This window comes from Chiloscyllium plagiosum, unplaced genomic scaffold (genome assembly GCF_037043375.1).
Source record: "Chiloscyllium plagiosum isolate Xiang-an unplaced genomic scaffold, Cpla_swu_hap1 HiC_scaffold_16, whole genome shotgun sequence".
NCBI classification, from domain to species: Eukaryota; Metazoa; Chordata; class Chondrichthyes; order Orectolobiformes; family Hemiscylliidae; genus Chiloscyllium; species Chiloscyllium plagiosum.
In genome coordinates, this window is record NW_028270154.1 from 25404335 (window position 1) to 25418667 (window position 14333).

The window sequence follows — 14333 nt, forward strand, 5'->3', positions numbered from 1 at the left end:
ATTTTGCAAGGTGACATCATTTATTTCCCTACAGTCTATATCTTCCATATCCTTTTCCACAGTAAATACTGATGCAAAATACTCATTTAGTCTCTCCCCCATTTTCTGCGGCTCCACACAAAGACGGCCTTGCTGATCTTTGAGGGGCCCTATTTTCTCCCTAGTTACCCTTTTGTCCTTAATGCATTTGTAAAAACACTTTGGATTCTCCTTCATTCTATTTGCCAAAGCTATCTTATGTCCCCTTTTTGCCCTCCTGATTTCCCTCTTAAGTATACTCCTACTTTCTTTATACTCTAAGGATTCACTCGATCTATCCGGTCTATACCTTACATACGCTTCCTTCTTTTTCTTAACCAAATCCTCAATTTCTTTAGTCATCCAGCATTCCCTATACCTACCAGCCTTTCCTTTCATCTTAACAGGAATATACTTTCTCTGGATTCTCGTTACCTCATTTCTGAAGGCTTCCCTTTACCTGCGAACATCTGCCCCCAATCAGCTTTCAAAAGTTCTTGCCTAATACCGTCAAAATTGGTCTTCCTCCAATTTAGAACTTCAAATTTTAGATCTGCTCTATCCTTTTCCATCACTATTTTAAAACTAATAGAATTATGGTCGCTGGCCCCAAAGTGCTCCCCCACTGACACCTCAGTCACCTGCCCTGCCTTATCTCCCAAGAGTAGATCAAGTTTTGCACCTTCTCTAGTAGGTACATCCATATACTGAATCAGAAAATTTTCTTCATGTACACACTTAAAATTATAAACATTTCATTCACAACAGACTTTAGTAGAAACAAAAATTGAAAATTAATTTTTGTTAATCAGCACTCATTAACCAAAGAGGAACAGTTTGCAGGAGGTGGTTATTACCAGGAAGAGATTTGTACACTCAGCAATCATGTGGGACAATCCCTGGGCAGCAGCAAGGTTTTCACTCAGATCCCTCTGATCAGGCTTCCCGAGACTGTACTTCCTCTGGCTCACCCTAGGAAGAAGAGGGAAAAAAAAGACTCTAAATTGCTACCTAGTTAGCCAGTGTTGTTTACAGCACAAACTGTGTAATATCTATTCCAGGGATATCAACTGTCAACATTCCTCCACTCCAGCACAGAATCATAGTTATCAGGAGACGATAAGCAGCCAGCTTGCAGCCTGGCTTTGAAGATTTAAAGCTAAGCTCAAGAAATAAAAGAACAGCTTTATCTGTAATTATAAATTCAAAGCTGCCCCTCTTGACTGGAGATAAAACGAACATTCTCTCAAGGGGGAGAGCATTCAGCTTGCATTACAGAATGGAACTCAATCAGGCCTGTGTCAGCACATGAGCACAGTTCATTGTACAATCCATTTAGTTGCTGTAATCTTGAGTCAATTAAATCATAGAATAATCCTGACTCTATGCACTGATGTAATGGGAGATGACCTGATATGGTGTCTGTATGTATTTTACAGTGCACCCATTCACATCCCCACTGATATTACAGTATTTCACAAAGCCTCCTAACCTAATAAAAGGGAGCGAGTCTGAAGCTCCTACCACTGCTGCCTCTTCAGCAGTAATTAACTTGTGGCCAAAGAGAGGGATAAAAATCAACTTCATGCACTTTAATCAATTGTCTATCCATAACCCATTGTATGCCTTTTAAAAGGTGCACAAACATGGAGATTCCTCTTACTTTCACATCTCCAAGGGAGTTAAAAGTCCTACTTTATAAAAGATCGCAAACCTACCGTGAGGTAGTGCTTTCCCTTCTCAGGGTGTTGAGGTGGAAGAGGGATGGAGCCAGGCAGACTGCAAGGTTTGTAGGTGTCATTTGGTTCTCATTGACACAAGCTACGACATCACAGAGAAAGAAGAGAAGGGTCTGCAGAGCTTCGCGATTTTCGTCTGGAAGCAGCAGAATGGCCGACTGCACAGCTGGAAGCTGTTGGTCTATTGGCAGAACTGTAGACACACACAGAGACAAAAGTCAAAAGGAGGATCACCAAACGGGGACAAGCAGCAACTATTCCTTGCACTTAGGGTGGGATGGGAGGGGAGGGGGTGGAAGAGAGAGAAAAATCAACTTCATGAAACATAACTGACCAAAAAAAACGGGATTCACATTCTATTTGCCAGAAAAAGATCATTCAGCACATCAGACTTGTGGTCGATCCCTGGCTGAGGAATGCAGTGACACACTTGGTTCCAATTTCCCAATATTCAGCTACTTTTCTGACAAAAACTTAACGATATAGGTTTCCTCTGCCATTTCTAGTAAGGTCCTATAAATTGCATTAAAATAATTAGTTTTTACAAAAATAACACTAACCTCCTTAAACCACAAAATATCCAACTGCAATGTGCACATTCATCTTTTTATAGTATTGTCAGTAAGAAAGCACATAATTAGCTTAAGAAACCGGCACATTCTAAAATCAATGAGGCTACATTAATACTTTCATATCTGCCCAAGATTTCCAACTTGCAGAATCAGAAAGATTCCCTTCCGGCATAAAGGATCATTAAGTACAAGGCATCAAGGGAAATGGAGAAACGAGCAGCTAAACTGAACTGTTCAGATGTGGCCTTAGAGACAGAATTGGCTCAAGGGACTTAATGGCTCACTGTTGCTTCTTTGGTACATTAAATCCTTAACACTGCCCATGTGTTTGATCACCCAAGATCTTACAGAATTTGGAATTGAGGATCCGCATCACCCCATCTGTTCTCTCATAAAACAGCCATTTGGCACACATTTAAAAACAGTTAAGTGTCCTTTTGGTACAAAAGCCAGGGAGAAAACTGGTTGCACTGTTCCATTTGAACAGAAGGATAAAAGATTACCTCATTGGCTTTAAATTCTGAAATGAAAGGAGATCTGGCAATTCAAATCCCTTTAATAGTGAGAAGAAACGAAACAGTGGTTTGAGTCAAACTGCTTTTGGCTAAGTGCAAGTTATGTGGAGTTCTTTTGGAGGGATTTTTGCTGCGAGGCTTAAGTTTTGTATCTTATCAAATGTGTCTCATCAACTACTTGTCCAGCCGTCATGGCACCCCTCACATCCAATTCTAGGGCACTCCTTACCACACGCTATTCCAATAATAACTTGGTCTTTTGGCAGATATCAACAGAGTATCATAATTTATTGTGCCCATGCCATCTTTGAAAAGCTGCTGTCACCACTTGTCTGTGTGCACAGCCTGGCATTGCCCCTCATTATGGCATACAGACAGCACCCACAAAGCCATGCCACACAGCTGGCATGGCTGACAGCCCCTCACACAAACAACTCTATTCTCTCACCCTGGTTACCGTTTAACCACCAAGCGATTCCTGGTGAATGGTTTTTGCCCAAAACGTTGATTTTCCTGCTCTTCGGAAGCTGCCTGACCTGCTGTGCTTTTCCAGCACCACACAACTCTGATCTGTAGCATCTGCAGTCCTCACTTTCGCACATTACCTACACTCAGGTACATCCTGCATTAATACCCTCGGAATCCCCGCTCCTCTTACCCCAGAGCTCAGCATCACCCACAGAGTCATTGCCAAGTAGCAGAACCTCACATACAGGCAGATCTTCAGACAAGTCCAACCATGGGGTTTTATTGGCAGCTAGTAAAAGGGATCCCCAAAAGGAACAAATGCAGGCTGAGGTTTGCCCCCACAATGTGAAACAAATGCAGCTATCGTATCCATGGTGGTGTTCTGCATCTGGCTAGCTTTGGTTGGTCATGTCCTGCTAGCCTTGTAGGGCCCAATGCAGCCACCTCTGGTCATCCACAAGCGCAGCTCCCTCCATCTCAACGTCCTCAAACTTCTCCCCAGTCAACTGCTCCCATTATCCTGGTTCCTCAGCATCTATTCACCTCACCGCCCTTTTTTCCCCCCCTCATTCAAGTGAGGAGGGCATCACTGGCTAGGGAGCATTTGTTCCCCATTCCTAAATACCCAGAGGGCAGTAAAGAGTCAACCACATTGCTGAGAGTCTGGAGTGACATGTAGGCCAGACCAGGTAAAGATGGCAGTTTCCTTCTCAAAAGGAGATTAGTGAACCAGATGGGCTTTTACAACAATCAGAAATGGGGTCATGGTCAATAGATTCTTAATCCCAGATATTTTACTGAATTCAAATTCCATCATCTGCTGTGGTGGGATTTGAACCCATGACCCCAGAACATTACTTCGGTCTCTGGGTTAACAGTCCAGGGATAATTCTACTCGGCCATTGCCTGGTTCAATTATGTAGAGCATAGCACGCAAGGTTAACCCAGTGAGGGTGCTCCCAGCTTGCTCTGAGCTGCAGAGCACGCCTTTCAGCAACCCTGTTACCTGATCCATCATGGTAGGCCCTGGTAGGATTGTACACCAATATGGTGAAGGTGCTTTGTCACCTGAGTGATCAACAAAAAACACCCAAAACTAAGTGCTTGTTGTGTTCTCTCAGCCCCACCGCCCCAGACTTCCCATCCTGGACCCACCTCAATCATTCCATTTCCTAATGCCTTCATTAGAGTCCACCGTCACACTTTCATGACAAATAATGCAGCAATATTCTCCTTAGCCCTCAACACCTTTAGAAGTTTCACAAACAATGGGGCATTTTTGTCCAGCATTCACCTCCTTTTAATTTACTGCTGCTAACTTCAGCAATGCTAAGGTTACAATGTCAGTTTAGTCAGCACCAATGAGATAGTGCAAACTGCCTTTGACATAAATTTGATATATTAGCATTTTCACTCTATATGCCCCGCATAGGTTCAATGAAGTGTTTGAAAATGATATGTAATGGAGTTTGCAAGCTTTTCCTTCATGTCTTTGCCCCTTCAATATCCTCACCTCCAACAGACTTGGATTCTAGGCTAAGAGCTAAATTACTGCAGATGCTGAAATCTGCACTGAAAACAACAAATACTGGAGATCACAGCGGGGTTATACAGCATCTAGAGAGAGAGAGAGCGCGAGAGAGAGAGAGAGCGAGCGCGAGAGCAAGAGCTAACATTTCCAGTCTAGATGACTCTTCAACAGAGCACAGAGCTGAAGTTATTTGTAGAGAGAATAGCATTTATGTGAAGGTTTTTTTTGGGGAGGGGAGAAGAAGAGAGGGTTCAGGTTGTGCAGGTAATGGGTGTGGGATGCTGATGGAGAAAGAGGTCGATAGTTCAGATTAGTGATTGAAATGTGAGAATGGTGTCTCTCCTGCCTGACCGGAAAGGACAGTAAGTGGAATTGAGGGGTTGTGGTGGTGGTGGGTTGGAGGAGGACATGATAACAAGCTAGAAGAAAAGGAAGAAAATGGGAGCTAGTTCACAATTTTAAAACAAGTGTTGAACTCAATATTGTTCCTCTAATCTGCATTGTGATTCACTGGAACTCTGCAGCATGCTAGGCTTCTAGGAATTAGGCTGTTGCCCATCAAAAGTGACGCTGACTCTGCCCACAGAGTTGTTCAAGCCATTTGGCTTCTGGAGAGCAGCAAGTGATTTCAGGGAGCTCTATAAGCACTCGGTCTGGTCAGAAGGCTCTCCTCCTGCAATTTCCCCAGAGTCTCCATGCTCCCTTTTACCTAGCATTATCCCGACTCCCCATTTCCACCCATTCCCCAAAGTAGAGAGCTTCCAAGTGTCCCCTGAACTATAACATCATATCTTAAGGATGCTCACCCTAGTTCTTTATGCTCCCTTTGTGGAGGTCATTACCAATAATTAACCCTCCAGGAGATCCTTTGATGTTATTCTGCATGCCCCACTATATACAGAAATTCACCCCATCCTGTTACCATTTTGTTTTCAACCCCCTCCCAATGCCTCTGCTACCCACCCACCTGCCCACACCAGCCTCAACTGTCCCACCCCTTTTGCCAATGCCCCCACTGCCCTGACAGACTATCCCTTGCACTCTCCTCAACAATTGATTGTCAGACCCTCAGGCTTTTATTCACCCCAGACCCCTGAAAGACTTTGATGAGCTGACCCTATATAAATGACTGATCAGACCTTAATTGCTGCCTTTGCATCTCCGCAACACCCTCGGTCTGTTGCTTGTGGCCCTACAGGCCAGACCTTTGCCCCTTCCCTGGGCTGCAGTCACATAGATCCTTGTATACACGTCCCAAGTGGACGAGTGGTTGTGCCAAGCCATGAGACTGCATGCTGACGATGCCCCTAACTGCCTGTACTGGGGCCTCTGAACCACTCGCAGAATTCCCTGCTTGAACTGAGGACCAGCCCCCACTCAGTTTTCCAATGTGGCTGTTTCGGTGAATACACTTGCACTGCACTTGCTGCTCAGGCAGCTGGCTCATGCTGATGTTAAACTGAAGTTTTGGCATGCTGCACATCAAGAGGTTTTGTTGCTCCCCATTCAGCTGGTTTCCTACCAACTAGACCTTCTGCGTATAACACATCAATACAGTAGCACTAATAGCCTTTGCCGATGTGTCATGTGCCTTGCACTAATACGCACAGTAAGGCAGGGATACTGTGAGAATGCAGGCTGTGTTAAGTGTACAAGCTTCAAGAACACAAGTGAGCAGCCCTGAAACGCAGCCTGGAGCAGTCCATTATCCAGGCGCTTGTCCTTGAAGCTCCCTTTGCTGCCTGGCCCTTCAACCAGAGTTGCTGCTGCAACCTGAAACGCAAGTCTGAGCCTGATCAGTGAATTGGGGAGGTGCCATGATGGTCCTTGGGAGCTGGCAAATTCCAGATGCCAACATCCATGGACAAGCCATGTGCACGTCAGAGCCCGTGGATCATGGCTCGAGATGCTGTTCGGCACCAAACAACGTGGAAACTCTTTGCAGCCCAGTGATGAGCTGAAGTTGACAGGTACTCACGCAGATTTCCTGGTCAAGATTTCTAGATAACTGGTTTGCTTTGAGAGTTTGGTAAGATAGGAAACTGAATATTAATAAGGCGAGTTGAGCTATTAATGAAACTTTTTGTTTTATTCATTCACCGGGTGCGGGTGTCACTGGCTAGACCAGCATTTATTACCCATTCCTAATCACCCAGAGGACAGTTAAGGGTCAACCACATTGTTGTGGGTCTGGAATCACATGTATGCCTGACCAGGTAAGGACCATACTAGTTCCTTCCCTAAAGGACATGAACTAGATGGGTTTTCTCCCTGACAATTGACAACAGATTCACAGTCATCATTGAACTCTTATGGAGTTCGAATTCTAACATCTGCTGTGGCCAGATTCAAACCCAGGTCCCCAGAACATTACCTGGGTCTCTGAATTAAAGACCATCAAGCCATTGCCTAGTAAGCTCTAATCCACCTTAATAAGCAGCTTGCTGGTGCCTAATGTGAAATTGGCTGTGCTAAAGCATTTACAAAAACAGAAACATCTTCAGGTTGCAAGTTTGCTCACTGAGCTGGTAGATTTGTTCTCAGACATTTCGTCACCACGCTAGTTAACATCAGTGAGTCTCCGGTGAAGTGCTCGTGTTGGGTCCAGCTTTCTATTTAAGTGTCTTGGTCTTTTAAGTTGGGTGATGTAATTTGGGTAGCACGATAGCTCAGGTGGTTAGCACTGCTGCCTCACAGCACCAGGGACCCGGGTTCGATTCCAGCCTTGGGCAACTGTCTGTGTGGGGTTTGCATATTCTCTGTGCCTGCGTGGGTTTCCTCTGGGTGCTCCGGTTTCCTCCCACAGTCCAAAGATGTACAATTCAGGTGAATTGGTCATGCTAAATTGCCCAGAGAGTTAGGTGCATTAGTTAGGGGGAATGGGTCTGGGTGGGGTTCCTCCGGACGGTCGGTGTGGACTAGTTGGACTGAAGGGCCTGTTTCCATACTGTAGGGAATCTAATCTAATTTCCAGGTTTTCTTCTCAGAGATTGGTAAATGGGGTCCAAACTAACATGTTTATTGATAAAGTTGCAGTTTGAATGCCAGGCTTCTAGGAATTCCTGTGCGTTTCTCTGTTTAGATCAGAATGGTTCTGGAAATGCACAGTAGGTCAGGCAGCATCCGAGGAGCAGGAAAATCAATGTTTCGGGCAAAAGCTCTTCATCGGGAATAAAGACAGGAAGCCTCCAGGGTGGATAGATAAATGGAGGGGGGAAGGGGAGAGGCAGCACTGAGAAGGTAGCAAAAAGTACAAATTGGTGAATGGGGGCGGGGATGGAGGTGATAGGTCAGAGAGGAGGGTGGAGCGGATAGTGGAAAGGGAGATTGGCAGGTAGGACAGATCATGAGGACAATGCTGAGCTGGAAGGTTGGAACTGGGGTAAGGTGAATTAGAGGCTCCCTGTCTCTATTCCTGATGAAGGGCTTTTGCCCGAAACATCGATTTTCCTGCTCCTCGGATGCTGCCTGACCTGCTGTGCTTTCCAGCATCACTGATCTAAACTCTGGTTTCCAGCATCTGCAGTCCTCACTTTTGCCTCGTTTCTCTGTTCAGCCTGTCCTAGGATGGATGTTTTCTCCCAGTCAAAGTGGTGTCCTTTGTCTGTGTCAGGATACTAGTGATGGCTAGTCATGTCGAACACATCTTACTAGACCTCAACTGACCTCTCACCGGATTCTGCCACAGCCCACATCACTCTGGCCCTTGTAAGAGTCGGCCTGGTGTTTGGAAATAAGTTCTCTCTTGCTCAGAAGGAATAAGCATCTTTTAATGGGAGGGAATATGTTTATATTGAAAGAAACAACATCTGGGTATCAGTGTCAGAGTCAATAAAAACCATAGAGAGGAATTAATGACTTAAATAAGAGTACTCTTACACTGATAAATATGGAGGAATGACTCGCAGAGCTTGGTGGTCAACAAGGGTTCAGGCAGATCCCGAAAATACTGTTTTACCATGTCTGCTACATCGAATGCAGATTGGCCTTCATAGCTGACTCCATCTGGGCAGCTCTCATTCATTTCACGTAGTGCCTGGATCCTTGACTTTACTCCAGATTTTCTGAATAATCCAACCTAATATGATGAACATGAAACAGACGATTAAATATCATGACATTAAAAGTAAACAAACTTTTAAAAATCATTTTAAGAAACATTTAACACAGCTTTATCATCAGTTACTGGAATAAAAGTCAAAGTCATCCTAAATCAAAAATATAACCTAATGCTTCATTTAAACCTTTATACAAGTGTACTGTAAATGGAACCAAATTTAACAAAGTATACTCAGGTGATTCTTTTAAATATAAAGCCTTTAAATAAACACTTGTTAAATTGCTTTACACTGTTTTACATTGTCTTATTAACAAACACACCAGGGGCAATGTCAATGGAAATAAAATATGGGAGAGAGGCACCATGAACTGTCTTGTATGGTCCCAAGATCCAAAATCTACCAGATTTTTAATTCAGGTCACAATGATGTGCAAATTTCATTTTGCTACAAATTATAAGGAATCCCAAGTTTGAAGTATTCTTGCTTAGCAAGCAGGAGTTAATCAAGAAAATAAAAGTTGCCATAAATTGGCACTAAACTACCTGTTTCACTCAGGAGGCATTAACTGATTGATTAAAGTGGAGTCCAAACATTTAGAGTGAGTACTTCTGAAGCTGGGGGTTAAGACACAAATAGGTCCATTTTATATTTGACCAGGACATACCAGCCAATGGTTTCACTGAGCTAAAAGAAATTGGAAGTTCTTAATTTTCATTGAGCATAAACATGGATCAAAATCATTTTTAAAAAATTTACACAAACCTGATCAAGGCAATGGCTCCTGAGGAAATACATGGCCTGCAGAATACCCTTTGGTAACGGATGCCCTGTACGCTGCATGTTTAGCAACAATGGAACGCCAAACACTACTTGATCTTTGTAATCAGGTGCTTTCATCTTCCTGATAAACTTTGGAACTGTCCTATAAAATCAGAAATTCAATAGCTAATAAGATTTTATTTACAACTATTGTGGCAATTTTTGGACTGAACAGAACACACAACATATTGGACTGCATTTTACAGTCAGTCAGTCACTCAGGAAAGCTGCGATGCATTCTTAGTTGATCTGTAATAAAACTGCCCAGAAAGATTCAGCGAACTCTAGATTTCCTCTGACATTGATTTGAATTTTAAGCTGCAAAAACGATGCATGGAAGTAAACACAGACTGGTCAGCCAATAAGACAGGAGGATTCTCACAAACAGCAAAGCAGGAAATTTAAAAGTAGGGTTTAGAATACACATTTTAACATGCATAATATTTAAAAAAGGGAAAAAAACTAAAATATAAATTGAAGGAACAAAACTGAATACATGTTAGTTAAAGAGCTATTTAGCAAGAATTACAGCTTAAAATTTAATTTTCAAAGCAAGAATGGTACAGACCTGGTCAATTTCCCATTCAGAGTCTGTATTAGTTGCATTTGCAAAGCCTGAAACAATTTATGTTTGGCGGAAAATCAGGGCATCAGTCATAGTAGCTTCCAGATTGCAATACGTGACTGCCAATTCTAATAGATGTGTAATCAGCTTTACACAGTAACAGGGGCCAGTTCTGACAGTTTCATTACAATACAGCTGCTAACTATATTATTAAATTGAGAGTGAGAGTACTACAAGTCCTCTTTGAGGCTAGATAATAAAAATTAAATGACTGTCACTTTAAGACAGTTATTCTGTGCTGAATTACAGGACCCCCTAGAAGCCAGTTAAAAAAGGAGAGTTCACAAAATCTAGGCACAATGCCCTTTAAACTACACCAACTGCTTATATACCTGTCCCTGCAGAAATTTTCACTGCAGCCTGACTCTCATACCTCCCGAGTCCCCACCTGCAAGGCAGAAATCAGCAGTGTGACAGAATATTCCTCACTTGCCTGGTTGAGTGCACCTTCAATGACACCCAAGATGCTTGACACCATCTAGGATAGAAACACCCTCTTGATTGGCATCCCATCCACAAACATTCACTCCCTCCACTACTGTTGCACAGCAGTTGTAGTGTGTAGTATTTACAAAGAATACCGCAGAAATTCAACAAGGCTCCTTAGACAGCACCTTTCAAACCTCACATTCGCTAACATTTAGAAGGCCAAGAGCAACACAGAGGCAATGGGACACAAGTGTCTGCAAGTTCCCCTCAAAGCAACTCACCATCCTGACTCAGAAATATATCTGTATCACAGGGTCAAAGTTCTGGAACTCTATCTAATAGGGTGGCACGGTGGCTCAGTGGTTAGCACTGCTGCCTCAGTGCCAGGGACCTGGGTTCGATTCCAACCTCTGGCGACTGCGTAAACTCCACACAGACAGACATTCTCCCAGTGTCTGCACGAGTTTCCTCCAGGTGCTCCAGTTTGCTCCCACAATCCAAAATTGCCCATAGTGTTAGGTGCATTAGTCAGGGGTAAACGTAGGGGAATGGGTCTGGGTGGGTTACTCTTCGGAGGATCGTTGTGAACTTGTTGGCCCTGAAGGGCTTGTTTCCATACCTGTAGGGAATTTAATCTAATGGCATTTTGGGTTGTTTGACGCCAAATGAGCTAAGGCAGATCAAAGCCACAGCTCAACACCATGTTCTCAAAGGTAGCTATGGTTTGAAACTAAATACTGTCCCAGCCAGTAATAACAATACCCATGATTAGATAAAAACAATGTTATCAGCAGAGAGGCCCTTAGGTGGCCATAAGGGCATCAATATCAGCACTACTCAGATTTAACCAGTAGAGGGAGAGACCTAGATTGTGTGAGAAACCCAGGAGCTTTCACTACGTGGGCTAGTGACAAGGAATGAGAGTAGTCCACCTTAACAAGCTTCCTGGATCCACCAACGCCTTTCCAAGCCTTCTGTCCTGCTCCTCTCTATTCCTGGTTAGTCCACTTCATCCCACTAAACCCCTCACCAGGTGCCTGACCCCACAGTAAAACTGGAAGTGAGGACTGCAGATGCTGGAGATTTGAGTTGAACGCGTGGTGCTGGAAAAGCACAGCAGGTCAGGCAGCATCCAAGGAGCAGGAAATTAGATGTTTCAGGCAAAAGCCCTTCATCAGGAATGTTTTGCCCGAAACATTGATTTTCCTGCTCCTTCGATGCTTTTCCAGCACCACATTCTCGACTCACAATAAAAGCCTCTACCTCACCTCCATTTACCCCAGCACTTATTAGGTTTAACTCTAGCTCCTTGCTCTTCAGAGCTGGGAATAGCCCCAGCAGTGTTCATCACTCCCAATGATACTGCTGGGACCAGAGAGTTGCAGACTATTTAATTAGCATAGGCAGAGTTCTCCTTTAAAAAAAAAACAAATGGCCAAGAAGCCATTAAACTGCTATGGGGAAAGCCAGAAAATCCAGGGCAGGGCGTCCAATCCCCACACCAATTGGTATGCCAGACTCTCATGGTCCCTCTTACACCATAAAATCTAGCACAAACTATTCAGGAGCAACTAGAAAAGGCACATGCCATGGCATAATCAGTAAACATCCAAACACTAAAAAAGTTTTAGTGCTGTCAGGTATCTCATCATAAGGGAAAGGATGAATACATTAACTAAAAATATAAATTATCTGCAGTCGTGTGTTGAAATCATACAAGACAGTTATAAAGAATTGTCTGGTTCAAACGGTGCCATGGGCAATCTGTAAATTGATACAATGAAAAAGAGAAATATAATCCTTATGCAACAGATAACATTTTATTTCAGCTAATATTTTAATACTATAAAATGCAACATTAAAGAATGCTGCTTTGATCTTCAAAGAGACATTAATCATTAATAATTTTACAAAAATAGTTTCTTACAACCTTCAATCCACGTAACTTTAACATTCTTTTTAAATTAATCCCTTGGGGTTGGTACAATTTTAGTCAGGTCGTTTTATATACACACACACACACACACACACACACACACGTAAAAAGTGATGAATAGGAAAGACCAACTAACCAGGTTGCATTTAATTTGAGGGGTACAGAGGACATCAATAAAACATTTGAATTGTGTTTGTGAATTATAATATTTCACAAATCAAGTTTAAATTATATCCAACAGCCTACCAATTCCAGCCTTGCTTGCTGGAGGGGGAGTATTTGTCCATCAGGGTGGTGAGCTTCAGGAGTGCCAATTTCTGTAAGAGGTTGAGCTGAGCTGCAAACTGGCTATCAATCTGGAGATGTAAGTTCTGAGGATTTAAGTTCAGTTCACCCTGCCAGCATAACCTCTGTTGCCTGCAATATAAAAACAACATTAGTCTGGCAATACCTTTCTACCAGAGAGGTGGAGGAGTTCTATTCTTCCCAAAATAAAAAAAAGGTGTCAAAAGATCCTGTGATTTAAACTCGAATGAGTGCGTTTAGATTAGAGTTGAAGTTCTTATTGTATTAAAATAATCAAAAAAAAGGTAAATTTTTCAAGGAACCAGTACAATTGGCTGGTGTAAAAGAACAGTTTTCTCTTTGCATTAATAACCCCTATGGGGATATTTATGAAGGGGAACCTAATACAGCTTTATTAATACACTGGAAATGGCTTTAATCACAAAAAAACATTAAGCATGTCTAGCTCTCCATGTGAGTAAACCCGTTTGAAATCTGAAAACTTAAAATAAATCAGTTTCATTTGTGCAAATTAATTAGTTTTGGTTAAAAAAAAATTCACGTTGGAACTTTTAAAAGTGTGCCTACTAGTGCCTGTGTCCATATGAAAGCAAGCTCAAGTGTACAAGGTTCATCTTCAGTGTCATGATTTGGAGATGCCAGTGTTGGACTGGGGTGTACAAAGTTAAAAATCACACAACACCAGGTTATAGTCAAACAGGTTTAATTGGAAGCACACTAGCTTTCAAAGCGTCGCTCCTTCATCAGGTGGTAGTGGAGGGCTCAATCCTAACAGAATTTATAGCAAAAATTTAGTGTGATGTAACTGAAATTATACATTGAAAAATTGATTGTTAAGCCTTTCATCTGTTAGAATACCATGATAGTTTCACTTCTTTCATGTGTAAATCACGAAACCTTTTTTTTAAAAAAAGGTTGCATTCTTGGGTTAGCTGTTAACAATGGTGATAGCTAGACAATATGTTGAAGGTGTTAGCCCCCTGTGTTCTCGGTCTATGCCATGATGTTTAGATTGATTCTAATCTAAAAAGTGAGATAATGGAGTTTTACATGAACTCATGCAGTTTTTGAGCAAAGTACAATGTAACCCTCCATCTTCAGTGTGTAATAGTGTTAGAGGTTAGAAATGTAGTTTCTGCAGGTGGGGGGGGGGGGGGGGGGGGTGTTGCGGGGGTGGGACATTATACAAACGGTCGCGGAATTCTTGTAGCATGTAGCATACTTAAGGCTAAGACTTTAATGAATATAGATGGTCTTTTAAAGAAAAATAGTTTTAAGCTAGGAAATAACTTTAAAGTCTTGCAGTTGACCACA

At 42.6% G+C, this 14333-nt stretch overlaps 1 protein-coding gene across 5 annotated transcripts in view; it reads right to left on the reverse strand.

Moving 5' to 3' along the window:
• LOC122547178 (rho GTPase-activating protein 7) overlaps window positions 1-14333 on the reverse strand; it is a 190359-nt gene that overhangs the window by 18035 nt on the left and 157991 nt on the right. For all 5 annotated transcript variants that reach the window (XM_087995231.1, XM_087995235.1, XM_087995233.1 and 2 more), the window contains 5 exons: window positions 12960-13130; window positions 9667-9826; window positions 8723-8921; window positions 1737-1950; window positions 876-990 (listed from right to left, as the gene is read on the reverse strand). In XM_087995231.1, coding sequence (XP_087851357.1) covers window positions 876-990; window positions 1737-1950; window positions 8723-8921; window positions 9667-9826; window positions 12960-13130 — 859 coding nt within the window. The remainder of the gene's footprint in view (window positions 1-875; window positions 991-1736; window positions 1951-8722; window positions 8922-9666; window positions 9827-12959; window positions 13131-14333) is intronic.